The sequence below is a fragment of the Lithobates pipiens genome, unplaced genomic scaffold (genome assembly GCF_037356315.1).
Source record: "Lithobates pipiens isolate NorthernLeopardFrog02 unplaced genomic scaffold, aLitPip1_a1.2 Scaffold_18, whole genome shotgun sequence".
Lineage (NCBI taxonomy): Eukaryota > Metazoa > Chordata > Amphibia > Anura > Ranidae > Lithobates > Lithobates pipiens.
Window position 1 is genome coordinate 319,563,705 of NW_027507758.1, and position 14,450 is coordinate 319,578,154.

General features: G+C 41.6%; 1 protein-coding gene across 1 annotated transcript in view; it reads left to right on the forward strand.

Moving 5' to 3' along the window:
* The window catches only part of UBE2J1 (ubiquitin conjugating enzyme E2 J1), a 42,561-nt gene that overhangs the window by 11,979 nt on the left and 16,132 nt on the right, over positions 1-14,450 (forward strand). The window contains exons 3-7 of the mRNA XM_077487261.1: positions 3,310-3,441; positions 3,526-3,610; positions 6,829-6,934; positions 7,736-7,859; positions 9,857-9,946. Coding sequence (XP_077343387.1) covers positions 3,310-3,441; positions 3,526-3,610; positions 6,829-6,934; positions 7,736-7,859; positions 9,857-9,946 — 537 coding nt within the window. The remainder of the gene's footprint in view (positions 1-3,309; positions 3,442-3,525; positions 3,611-6,828; positions 6,935-7,735; positions 7,860-9,856; positions 9,947-14,450) is intronic.

Consider the following 14,450-nt stretch of genomic DNA (forward strand, 5'->3'; position numbering starts at 1 on the left):
ATGTATTGCATATTCTCTTCAGCCAATATAGATATGTGTACTAGGATAACATGAATGAATCAAAATAATTGCATCATACAACTGAGCTGTCATTAAGTCCATTGTACAATCTGGTATTGTCGGGGGGAAAAGCACTGCCGTGGGAGGTTATTCTGCATGTGCCAGATACAAATTTAGATTGCTAGAACATTGAATAAATAGCATCTTGGTATGTCTTTGCAAGAATCTTATACTGAACTGCTATTGCTATACTGTCCAATTTATAAACTTGTTATAACATTATATCTTAGTTTCCCAAGTCAGAAAAAAGCAATTTAAATGAGTTTTGCTGATCTCCAGCTTATCTTAAAAACATGCTGTTTTTCCAAATGACATTTTTGTACAATATGCTTAGCAGCCTTGAACAACTTGATGCACATGAAGAGCCTGTTATGCCATGTACACACGACCAGACTTTTCGTCAGGAAAGGTCAGACTGAACGAATCCGCCAGACAATTTGATCGTGTGTGGGCTTCATCGGACCTTTGCTGTCTAAAAAATCAGATGGACTTTAGATTTAGAACATGTTTCAAATCTTTCCAACGGACTCGAGTCCGGTCAAAAAAATCAGTTTGTGTGTATGCTAGTCTGATGGACGAAAACCAATGCTAGGGCAGCTAGTGGCTACTGGCTATGAACTTCCTTATTCTAGTCCGGTCATACATCATCACGGTCAAATCCGTTGGACTTTGGTGTGATTGTGTGTGGCCAAGTCCGCTTGTCCGGAAAGTCTGGCGGAACTCCGCTGAAAAGTCAGTCGGGAAGACTGTCAGACCTAGTCTGCATTATGGGTTGACATTGATTGTGTGGAACCTTTCCTCCCTACCTAATTGGTGTGCTCCCTGTTCTATACCTCAGATACTGTCAAGGCTTGCTGTCCACTTAAATCACTTGATCTTAAATGGGTGACCAGACCTCACATGTAAGCCAACCCTAACTTGCCTATAGGTGGGACGACACCAGCCAACATGTACCCATACATCAGAGAACAGTCACCTACAATATCATTTAACAAAGCCCAGCATTTTTTCTCTCTAGCTTGCTGTTTACCTATGTAGTAACCTCTCCTACTCAGGACTCGGGTACTCAGAGCCCTGCCAACTCTGCCTCCTAATAGAGCATGACCACAGCTAGTAAACAGATTAAACAAAAAAATGAAATAACAAATGCACACTGTAGTAAGATCATCAGAAACCTGGCAGACCAAGCATTTGATCAGCTTTATAATATTATAAAAATAAATTCTATATAAATCTTTATCTTCTCCTGTAAACGCGGAATGGGCTACACTCCTTCCCACAACCCAGATATGTTGGGCCCATTCAGAAAAAGGGGACGGAGCCAAACTTTTTTTTTTTTTTTTTTTTCAGGAAAATCAAGATTTGCATACAGCTTTAGCTGTATAAATAGATCTATTGTGTACCTTGGTGGTAACCTCTGCTTTTATGTTATCTGTTCATCATATGTTCTGTTAAAAAATCTCTAGCTTTGTGACAGGCATACTTTAATATGTGAGTTCCCCTTGCCTTACTTCCCCAGGATCCCCAAAACTACGGGTGCTGAGTTTTGCTGTTGAATGTAAAGCACCCTGAATTTTAGGGATCTGGTGTTCTTTTGAAATAATCTGTTAATGTCTGCAGGCACTTAGAGGTCACGTTACCTGGTAACATTTTTAAGCTTTATACTTTCAGCAGAACACTTCCTTTTTCTGTAGGGAATGGGGTTGGCTAGTCCTGGGGCAGACATCCACTGAAGTCTGCTATAACTAAATATGTTAATACAAATTGGCAGCATTGTGCATGCTGGCACCGGAGAGATAAACGTGGATTGAAGAAAGTTTCTTATTCTGCCTTATTTTGTTCTGTCATTTAATATTGCTTTCAATTATTGTTCATCCCAACCGTGTGTGTTTTTTTTTTTTTTCATTTTTTTTTTTATCCCAACCTCATGCAGATGTAGATCATTGTAGCTCATGAAACCTAATGGCTTTTGTACTTTTGGATCTCTATATAATAGAATACAGGGATTTTGTTTTCTAGAACTACTGGGTGGTGCCCTTATTCACCTACTTTCTCTGTATTCTATCTGGGACACCCCATTAAGCTATCCAATGCTTGAGGGCAACCTAATCTAAGGCATTGCACACCTTGAACAAAAGACTTAGTCATTCTAAAGGTACAAATATATTGTTTTAAATAACAAACCTGTTATACTTACCTGCTCTGTGCAATGGTTTGCACAAAGCAGCCACCATCCTCTTCTTTTTGCCCCCCCCCCCCCAGCACTGTCCACTCCTCCCCTATGCTAAGTGCCCCTAATAGCATGCCTCTTACTTTGGGGGCACTTAAACAGGCTCACTTCTGAGCCATGTTCCTGTGAGTGGACATTGTCTGTTCGCACACAGAGCGTGGCTTGGCCCCGCCCCACTCCCTGCTCTCTCCTCATTGGTTCATTTGGCTCCCACTGCTGTTTGAACCAATTAGAGAGAGACCCGGGAGAGCTGGAGGGGGAAGCTGCACCCAGAAAGTGTTTTATTTTTATTTTATTTTTTTATCTTTTTAATGTGTAGAATTCATTTGGGTAAAAAAAAACACTCTGCCTAAAGAACCACTTTAATTCTTCATGTCTGAGCTAGAAGTAACCCTAGATTTAGTGATTTTCATTCTTCAAAACCTATATGTAGGCAAGGTAATACAATCAAATTTTTCCACCTATAAATGTATTCCAGCAACTTACAGATATGTGTTTGTAAAAACACAAAATCAGGTAACTGATGCACTTCTATGTGCCTGCATATCTTGGTATTTTAACAAGTAATCCAGGCAGTGAACTTAAAATGCTGTACAAGGAAAAACTGTGGTTGTGCTAAATCAGAAGGTCAATATAATTCACTTTAACCTGAGCTTTGTAGAAACCTATGCTTCTAGACAGGCCTGCAGCCTATAAACTGTGTAGCATTCCTTTTTATATTTCTACTTACCAGGGAGGTGTCAGTTGGGGCAGTATACCTTTTGCACGTATTTGCAGGTTCGGGAACTGGTGATCCCAAATTACTATCAATGGTGGACATATGTGGCACTGTAATAAAAAATAAAAATAAATGCTATAATACCTATGATTAGTTATGTAAAAGGTAACCTGTATGACATGGGAAAAGCTGCTGTCGATATGCAGTTGTTATGTCAGCAACAATATTGAACGTCTGTCTGAAGAATTATCAGTGTGTTTGTATAAGGTAATCCTATTTTTATTTATTTTTTTCCTTACAGGATAATCTGTTTGAATGGCACTTTACTGTTCGGGGCCCTCCAGATTCTGATTTTGATGGTGGTGTCTACCATGGCAGAATTGTTCTTCCTCCAGAGTATCCCATGAAACCCCCAAGTATCATTTTGTTAACGGTAATTGCATAATTTGTACTTTAAGCTAACTGTATGCAGGCTTTCCTTTTTGTACAGTTTTGACACCTCGTTTTGTTTCCCCAGGCTAATGGTAGGTTTGAAGTTGGAAAGAAAATTTGCTTAAGTATTTCTGGTCATCACCCCGAAACATGGCAGCCTTCCTGGAGCAGTGAGTACCTCCTTTTTATCCAGTTAACAGGCGCAATTCCATCTAGTGACAGTGATCTAGTCATTATCTTTATCTTTTTTTGCTTTCATAGTAAAATCCTACCAAGGATTTTAGCTGACAGAGAATTAACTACATACCCTTAAGCCCCATACACACTATCAGTTTTTCTGCTGAGTTTTTCCTTCATAATTACCAAAACCATATAATATGAGGTCAAACCTTGGGAGTTTCAATTTGTATACAATCAGGCAGGCCCTTGCACTACATGGTTTTGGTAAATCTGACGGAAAAACTCACCAGAAAAACTGATAGTTTGTATGGGGCTTTAAATGAAACCAGTACTTCAATTTGAGTATTTTTGGATGATTAAGTACGAAGAAATGGAAGGACTGAACTGCTTGCCTTTCCTAGAGACATTGCTGCTGTGAATTCCCTGCAGTACTGCTGGCAGGGATGAGTTCATCAATGCCCCCTTACAGACCTCCTGCCAGCTACCCAAATTCCAGTGGTTACACAGTATATGATTTATCAAAATCGGTCTAAAATTATTTATTTTATTTTTATTAAGGTTGCTTGTATAGTACCTGTAATACTGCGTAGTCTGTTTACGCAGCTCTTGATATACAGTGCCTTGCGAAAGTATTCGGCCCCCTTGAACTTTTCAACCTTTTGCCACATTTCAGGCTTCAAACATAAAGATATAAAATTTTTATTTTTTGTGAAGAATCACCAACAAGCGGGATACAATTGTGAAGTGGAACGAAATCTATTGGATTTTTGAAACTTTTTTAACTAATAAAAAAAATGAAAAGTGGGGCGTGCAAAATTATTTGGCCCCCTTGCGTTAATACTTTGTAGAGCCACCTTTTGCTGCGATTACAGCTGCAAGTCGCTTGGGGTATGTCTCTATCAGTTTTGCACATCGAGAGACTGAAATTCTTGCCCATTCTTCCTTGCAAAACAGCTCGAGCTCAGTGAGGTTGGATGGAGAGCGTTTGTGAACAGCAGTTTTCTGCTCTTTCCACAGATTCTCAATTGGATTCAGGTCTGGACTTTGACTTGGCCATTCTAACACCTGGATACGTTTATTTGTGAACCATTCCTTTGTAGATTTTGCTGTATGTTTGGGATCATTGTCTTGTTGGAAGATAAATCTCCGTCCCAGTTTTAGGTCTTTTGCAGACTCCAACAGGTTTTCATCCAGAATGGTCCTGTATTTGGCTGCATCCATCTTCCCCTCAATTTTAACCATCTTCCCTGTCCCTGCTGAAGAAAAGCAGGCCCAAACCATGATGCTGCCACCACCATGTTTGACAGTGGGGATGGTGTGTTGAGGGTGATGAGCTGTGTTGCTTTTACGCCAAACATATCATTTTGCATTGTGGGCAAAAAGTTCGATTTTGGTTTCATCTGACCAGAGCACCTTCTTCCACATGTTTGGTGTGTCTCCCAGGTGGCTTGTGGCAAACTTTAGACAAGACTTTTTATGGATATCTTTGAGAAATGGCTTTCTTCTTGCCACTCTTCCATAAAGGCCAGATTTGTGCAGTGTACGACTGATTGTTGTCCTATGGACAGACTCTCCCACCTCAGCTGTAGTTCTCTGCAGTTCATCCAGAGTAATCATGGGCCTCTTGGCTGCATCTCTGATCAGTCTTCTCCTTGTCTGAGCTGAAAGTTTAGATGGACGGCCAGGTCTTGGTAGATTTGCAGTGGTCTGATCCTTCCATTTCAAAATGATCGCTTGAACAGTGCTCCTTGGGATGTTTAAAGCTTGGGAAATCTTTTTGTATCCAAATCCGGCTTTAAACTTCTCCACAACAGTATTACGGACCTGCCTGGTGTGTTCCTTGGTCTTCATGATGCTTTCTGCGCTTTCAACAGAACCCTGAGACTATCGCAGAGCAGGTGCATTTATACAGAGACTTGATTACACACAGGTGGATTCTATTTATCACCATCAGTCATTTAGGACAACATTGGATCATTCAGAGATCCTCGCTGAACTTCTGGAGTGAGTTTGCTGCACTGAAAGTAAAGGGGCCGAATAATTTTGCACGCACCACTTTTCAGTTTTTTATTTGCTAAAAAAGTTTAAATTATCCAATAGATTTCGTTCCACTTCACAATTGTGTCCCACTTGTTGGTGATTCTTCACAAAAAAATTAAATTTTATATCTTTATGTTTGAAGCCTGAAATGTGGCAAAAGTTTGAAAAGTTCAAGGGGGCCAAATACTTTCGCAAGGCACTGTATTTATTATAGTCACATCAGTCCCTGCTTACAATCTAAGGTCCCTAACTCACGTTCATATATACAATACTTTACCCAAAATCAGCATTTGTGTAATCCTCTTTGAAGAACAATGTAGGAAAATGTTATGCTAACTAATAAAATCATATGAACAATATACAATTTAGAAAGCTAGTACAACATCCGATCACAATTTTTTTTTTTTTTTTTTTATCAGGGTAGGCCTCACAGTATGTTTTTTTTTTTTTTTTGTTTTTTTTTCTCATCTCTCTCATTTTGGCGCTTACCCGTCTCTGTCTCTAAGGCCGCGTACACACGCGGGGACTGTTCGCCCAACTTTGTCCGCTGAACAGTGTTTCGGCGGACAGTCCGCCCGTGTGTGGGCTTTCAGCGGACAGTTTCAGCGAACAGTCTGCTGAACAAAGTTTTTCGGAAATTCCGAAAAACTGTCCGCTGAAACTTGGTTTCAGCGAACAGTCCCCTCGTGTGTAGGCTTGTTCGTCAAACTAAGTTCCGCGCATGCTCAGAAAGGATTTACACGCCGAAAGTTGTAATGCAGTGTATAGGACGTCGTATTTTCCGTCCCGTCGTACGTGCCGTTCACGTCATCGCGCACGGTTTCAGCAAACTGTTCGTTCGTCGTGTGTGGGCAAGTCCGTCCATGCTAATTTTGAGCGGACTGTTTGCTGAAACTGTTTGACGGACAAAGTTGAGCGAACAGTCCCCGCGTGTGTACGCGGCCTAAGTGTAGGAGATATTACAAGTTGATTTCCTCTATCAGCAGTAGCAAGGAATTTTTTTGAGTTCTAAGTGTTCCCTGCTGGGATCATTACTCAACAGTTTGTACTTCAGGTTCTTGTTTGCCTTGGAGTCAGGACACAGAAGGATTTTTTATTTTTTTTCTGTACTGCTTAATTAGAATTACTAAGAAACTCACACTAACCATGTTTATTTTAAACTTTTCAGTACGAACTGCATTGTTGGCTATAATTGGGTTCATGCCCACCAAAGGGGAAGGTGCCATAGGTTCTCTGGATTACACACCTGAAGAAAGAAAAGCACTTGCTAAAAAGTAAGTTCCTGCTGTGTTTTGTATAAAGCCCATTAGTGTGAGAAATATGGACTTGTTCTCATCTTTCAGCAGTTTTATCTCAACCTCCCAGTTTTGTTCAAGGAGCACTCCAGGAAAAAAACGTAAAAAAATCTGCTGACTTACAAAAAGCTGAATCTCAAGTGGTGTATGCCACCTTCCAGATCGCTGCCAGTTATTCAAAATGTACACGTACGTGTAGGACCAATAGTACTATAGTCTTTGCTAATCTTCAAGCACTCTGACAGGAGACTTGCGACTCTCCTACACAGCAGCTGTCCTGTTTGTTCACCGCATCCTCTCTCCTTAGCCAATCACAGAACGCTTGTCCAATCACAGAACTGATTTGCAAAATACAAAGCGTTCTGTGAATGGACAAGAAAGAGGAAGGGTAGACAGTGCAGCTTGTGTGTAGGATAGCTGCAAGTCTGGTGACGTAGCACCCGAAGTATAGGGACGTAAATGGCATACACCGCCTGAGATTTAACTATTTGTAACCCAGAAGATTTAAAGGAGATCTCTGAAGTTCTTTGAGAATAAAGTAATTCCCTCCAGTCAAACGCTATATATTGCATGAGAAGATTTTGAAGGATAATAAAACATTTAGTATTGGCATCCTTTTACAGGCTATTCTACCTTTCTCTCCACTCTTTTAGCGATATCTGCTGTGTGGCCTACTAGGAGCTACACAGGTGCTACTTCAGAAGTCCCCTGACTGGACTCAGTCACACTGCAATTGCATGACAGGCCATTCACTGTAACAGACCATTGTATTATTTACAGGTCTCAGGAGTACTTTTGTGACGCGTGCGGAACAAGCATGAAGGCTGCTTTACTCCCACTAAGTTCAGAATCCAGCCAAGATGACACAGAAGCCAGAGAACTTGCAAGACAGATCAGTTTTACGGTACATGAGCTAGGCTTGTTTATCTCTCTTGGTGTACATGTATTACTTTACTGCTTCTTCTGGGGTTTAAAGGTAAGGAATGCAAGTGCTCCAATGTATCAGGCGGGGCAGTGCCAGTGTCCAAAATATATGCTATGCCACAGCAAGTTTTTTTTTTTTAAATCTTCACCACTGCAAATGAAACGCATAATTGTTAAAATATAAACATAAAATGCAATTTTTGTGTGTTTTTTTTTTTTTTTTTTTGTTTATTTGCCCCAAATTGTCTTCCAGAACAACACATGAGATAGAGTTGCCTCTTCCAACAGGAGCAGGAACCACATCATCAAAAACCATTTAAAATGAAGCCCCTCTTCTAAACTGGTCAGCCATTGTGTTTCCTCCACCCAGAGGAGACACATCGATTGGAACCTGGTAGAAGGGGGCTCGGATAAGGATTCCCAAGCCCCCCCCCCCCCCCCCCCCCCCAGGTCTCTTCCTATTTTGGGGCAAGAAGTATTCTGGGCCCACTCTTTTTCGTCTGAGGAAGTCCAATAATAGGACTTTACCACCTCGGTGAACTGGCCTAGGCTGATGTGGTTCCCTTCGGGTAGTAGTTAGGGAACATCTCTGCTGGGGATGCATCAGGAGGAGTTTACTTAATCAGTGGCACTGGGCACCCAGTTCGAGTAGGGTATTGTTGCAGTGCCTGGTTTCGGGGCTGTGAGTGCAATATAGACTTCATAAATAGTTGTCTTTTAATGGCTCTTCTATGCAGAATATGCTCATGACTGTATGTAATATCAGAGTCAAATAGATGTCTCAATAAAATCCTTAATTGTGCTTTTGTGTTGCTTTTTATGTTGCTGTGTTGTGTTGTTGCACAGGCTTTGAAGGCTTGTGTATGTCCTTGGTTGACCAAGACCTTACTACTATAGTTGGGTCTTATTATTGGAATATATATTTCTTTGTTGATTTAAACCTGTATAACTCCAAGTCGTTCTCTGCACACAGGAAATGACAGAATTAGGTGGTCTTACCCTTATTCAAAGGAGAAGTCCAGCCAAAGCTTGTTTGGCTGGGCTTCTCCTAAGGATCACAGGAGTGCAATTTGTTTTGAACTCCTGTGACTTGTTTTCAGCAGAGAGCAGACTGAAGTCCACTCTCTGCTGACATCACAGGTATCCGTCCAGGTACTGCGTCATCCCGACAATGGGAGTCTGGACTGACACCCATCTCATCCTCTCGGTGAGCCATTGAGAGCCTGAGACGCCGCTCCACCCCCTCCACAGCTCAGAGCTCCAATACGTGCAGAGGGAGACGAGCAGAGAGCAGTGATTGACCATCTACGGCTCTCTGCTCAAGGAGCTCTGAAAACCGAGCGATCGGTGATGTTCAATTGCTCGATTTTTTCAGTGCAGAGGTGCCGGGGGACAGATGTAGCATCCACCTAGGTAAGTATGAAAAAAAAAAAAAGTAAATTCATACTTCTCTTTTAATGGTTTATGTTTGGTACTTCCTATTTTTTGAGTACAGGCAGTCCCCAGGTAATAAACATCTGACTTACAAATGACTCGTACTTGCAAACAGAGGGAGACAACAGGAAGTGAGAGGAAATCTATCCCTAGGAAGGGAAATTCACTCCTGTAAGAGTTATTATGGGAAAAAGGGGTCTCCACTGAAGCTTTATCACCAATCCTTGTTTCCCTAATAACCCAAATTTTTCAAAATCCAGATAGACAGAAAGTGAGGTGACATCTTCTTAACAGGGGCACAGACAAATGTTACAGGAGTGTTAACCCTTCCCTATGCTATTCAAAAAAACATAAATTTGCTTTACACTTAAATGTACCTGTTCCAACTTTCATACAAATTCAACCTAAGAACAAACCTACAGACCCCATCTTGTTTGTAACCCGGGGACTGCCTGTACTTTGACTCGTTCAAAATATAAAAGACCTTTGACTTGTGGTAATACATTTATCAATATTTTGTATCTCCTTCATGATCATCTACAGGTAAATCCTCCTGGAATTTCTCAAGCAGAAGGAAGTGGCACTATACCAAAACCACCCGAAACAGAACAAAATACTGACACAGTGCTTCAGGTATTATTTTTCTAATTGTTTCTATAGTTGTGGTGTTTAATCCCAAGGGCCTTATATAAAATATATTATGAAAAAGGCTACCACACAGACTACTTTATATCTAACACAATTAAGGCTCATATTAGACATTTTGAGATGTGTTTTGCCAAAGCTCCTAAATGCAACTCCATAGAAGCCTATGTGTCCATGTACACACAGGTTTTTTTTCAAGAGTTTAGAAGCTGCTGCGGTTAAGTGAGGTTCAACCTCCCTCTCCTGAACGTAGAAGAATCACATTCAGGATAGGAACATTTTGACCATCGACTGCAGGAAAAACCCTTTTTCAGGGCCACGGTAAATGACGGCCAAGTGTACATGAAGCCTAAGTTGCATTATGAGAGGGCAGTTCACAAACCATACAATACTAAAAGTACCCCAGCACACTTTCCTGCTAGACAGCAAAAACTGAGTCTAAACTGCTTGAAAATTTTTCATTGAAAACAGAGGTTTCCCTGATCATTCTCCAGGATGATCAAACAAGATGGGCTATGCCTCCCCCCCCACCCCACAGAAAGAGAAAGGTGTGAACGTTCTGCTCAAAAGTAAGGAGAGTTACCAAATGCATTTACCTAAAAACTTGGAAAGTATAGCTTGGGGCCTCATTTGCCAACACAGATTGGTGTGCAATCCTGGTGGTCTTGAATTGAGTACAGAATAGGGCTGATAAGGAGCTCTCCATGAGATTGCTAAAAGTATATAGAGCAGCGTTGTGTGTGTGTGTGTGTATCTATCTCCCTATCCCTAGAATCTCACCCACTTATCAGATGTTTAGCACTATCTAAGATATATTCCTGAAATGTCCTGTACATTTGACCCTAGGAACCGTCTTTACTTCTCTCAGTTCTCAGGAAGCCTTCCTTCTAATGTATCATGTAGATTGTCACGCTAAAATGACAATGTGCAAACACCACTTAAATGTACTAATGGGTAATCTCAATACAGAGTCCACATAAAGGGAAAAAAATGAAAAAAATTGTAAACGCAATCCAAATGAATCTTCAGGCGATCGCTGTGACACTTGACAAAGAAACGGTGCTCAATCCACTTTAGTGACCACCACGTGAGCCATAACCAACTGTAAAGGATGGGTTCATGCCAGAATGGAATGACCCCCCATAACAGAGTCAAATCAGCCTGTTACTTACGATCCCCTCAAGCCATATTCCGGCTCACAGTACTTGGCTGGAATTCCAAAATGTAGCTCACTCTCCAGGGTGTGGTAGAATCAGTAGTAACTATATTTTACCCGAGTATCCACATAAAATCAAAATAGAGGAATCCACATAATGTAAGTCTAGCTAAAACTTTTGTTGTACTAAATAGTACAAAATCTACTCGTATGATAAAAATAAGTGATTTAAGAAAACAATCCTGGGTTACATAGCAAAGTTACATAGAAAAGTCTTGCGTTTCCACATAAGTGATGATAGGTTGATGACGCCACTTATGACGAAACGCGACGAGGGGAGCTAATGGACACAACGTCACCACGTCTCTTTTGGATCTACAACTTTTATTGATTGGAGACTTTGCTGTGTAACCCGGGATTGTATTCTTAAGGCTACTTTCACACTGAGGCGATTTGAAGGCGCTACAGCTCTAAAAATAGAGCCTGTAAAGAGACTCTCCTGTCTCTTCAGTGTGAAAGCCCGAAGGCTTTTACACTGTGTCGATGCGCTTGCCAGACGGTAAAGTCCTGCAAGCCGCATCTTTGCAATGCTGATGGAGCAGTGTATACACCACTCCTAAAGCACCCCTGCCCATTGAAAACAATGGGGCAGCACCGGAAAAGCAATGCTGCAATTTGCAAGCGGTTTTAACCCTTTCGGCCGCTAGCGGGGGTTGAAACCACCGCGCTAGCGGCCAAATAGCATTGGTAAAGCGGTGCTAAAAATAGCGCCGCTTTACTGCCTACGCCCGCAACAGTGTGAAAGTGGCCTAAAGCGTTTAACTATTTTTATCATGTGAGTAGAATGATATTGCGGACGTGACATCATTGCGGCTTGGCAAAAGATGGCTGGAGCCTGCGGGAGGAAGAGGATGGAAGCCCTGTCGGCTCTTGAGGGCTTTGTTTTAAGGTAACTCTCTCATAATGGGCAGCACCGTGGCAGTTGCAGATCAAACCAAGCAGCTTCCTTGGCTGTAAAGGATTTTAGGGTTTAATTTCGCTTTACTGGATATTAAATAGTATAGACACTTATTTGTAATGTTTTACATTTACAGTTATACAGTTAGTTATACCTGAAAAAGGTATCAATCGGAGGCATTATCCGACGGGGATGCACTATTCGATAGAGCATCCGACGATCGGCTCCGGGCATTGCTGAAGAGTAGGTATGCAAGAAGGCAAACAATCAGCAATTCCAGGAGAAAAAAAATAAATAAGGAGAGCTGTCCTCTTTTTTTATGTAAAGTTAAAGGTGGTAAATCCAGCACTGGCCTATGCAAGAAACTACTACCTGGCAAACTTGTCATGTGGAGAAATAGTCTCAAAACTTGCCAGTTAGAATGTGTGAAAAAAAAGTAGTTAGAGAGTAGTGTCCTAAAGCAGATCTGAGCACCACAACTCAGAAAAGCTATTCATTTTTAAAATGCAAAGCAAACTCCCCCATCCACCATATCTCCATGCTTTATTTTGCTGAGAAATTGCTTTGAAAAACACCCCCTTGCATTTGTGGCCTTGGCCATCTTGAGTAAGGGCAGACAATTCATGTAGCATTTGCTCCCTGGAATCCATCTTCCCTTATATTAGGCATGCAGGCAAGGGGGTTTGCTTAGCTGAGAACCCCTCCTTTCCTCCTGAAGACTCCTGGGATGTAGAACATCGTTTACCCTAGGCCATAGAAACCAGAAAGTAACTAAAGAAATATAAAATACAGGAGAACCCATGTTATTTTTATACCTGTATGCTACTCATACTATGCACAGACCACGCTTGGCTTGCAAGCTGGTGACAAGACGGCAGGGTTTCCCTATGACACAAGAGAGCCTGTGCAGTAATTCCTACAATATTCAAAACTGTTTATGGGCGATGGTTTAAAAACCTTTACTGTAAATCCAGAATTTTAGAGTTAAAGCGATCGTAAACTGCATTATTATTATTATTTTTTTTTTTTTAACCCTGTAAGACAATGGTATAATGGGCTAGTAGACATCGTCTACTAGCACATTATGAAATTCTTCCCTTGGAACGAAGTCTTCCAGTGGCGCACTGTCACCACTGAAGGAGCTTTCATCTGCACCGGTCTTCCTTCCGTGTTTGCGCCCTCCAGCCATCTAATTTGGCTGCAATGTTATGATGTCATGGACTGCGGCACGGAGCTCTGAAGGGACAGCACGGGCAAGCTGTCCCTTCAGAGTACATGTGCTGGTGATGTCCCCGGCTGAATGCAGTGTGAATATCTCCTAAACCGTGCACGTTTAGGAGATATTCACTGTACCCACAGGTAAGCCTTATTATAGGCTTACCTGTGGGGGAACATGGCCAAAAAAAGGGGTTTACTTCCACTTTAACTGTTAATAATGGCTTTAGAATTATTCTTAATCCAGAGTGCATTGAGATACTGTTGTGTGTGTGTGTGTGTTTTTTTTTTGTCTTATTAGAGAATGGATAGAAGGTATGAAAAACTTCTTGCATTAGCGTTAAATGCATATAAATCTCAAAATTGTTACTATTACTGGGTGGGTTTAAAAAGTCCATTTGTATAAGCTCCTCGGCCTTTAAAGTTACCATGTTGTCAAATATAAAATTACTGTTTTATAGCAACAGTCCCCTGTAAAAGATGAAGCTTTGGGCCTCTTTCACACGGGGCGGATCAGTGATGATCCTCCCCGTGAACATCCACTTGCTCAGTGGGGATCGCTCCGTCAATCTCCCCTGAGCAGGAAGATGACAGGTCCGCCTCTGCACACTGCGCAGGGACAGATCTGTCAGATCGCCGCTCTCCCCTATGCGAGATCGGATAACGACGGACCGCAGAGTCCGTCATCACCCGATCCACAAACGGATGGAAAAGTAGGTTTTTCCTCCGTCACACTTTTTCGGATCGGTTCGGATGTCAGCTGACGTGTCGCCACTAACATCCGACACTCCATAGAGGTCTATGAAGCATCCGTTCAGGTCCGCCTACAAAAACCAACAGGCGGACCTGAACGGATCGTTCGTGTGAAAGAGGCCTAATGCCCCATATACACTATCAGATTTTCTGCTGATTTCTTCCTTCAGGTTTACGAAAACCATGTAGTGCAAGGGCCTGCCTGATTGTATACACATTGAAACTCCTAAGATTTGACCTCATATTATATGGTTTTGGTAAATCTGAAGGAAAAAATCTGAAGAAAAACTGATAGTGTGTATGGGGCTTTAGGGTTCGTGTCGATAGGCGTTCTAGTCAAACGCTGAAGCTTTCATTTGAAAGCAAATGCAGGTCTGTGTTTGTTTTTAACCTCTCCCTTTTGGGATGGC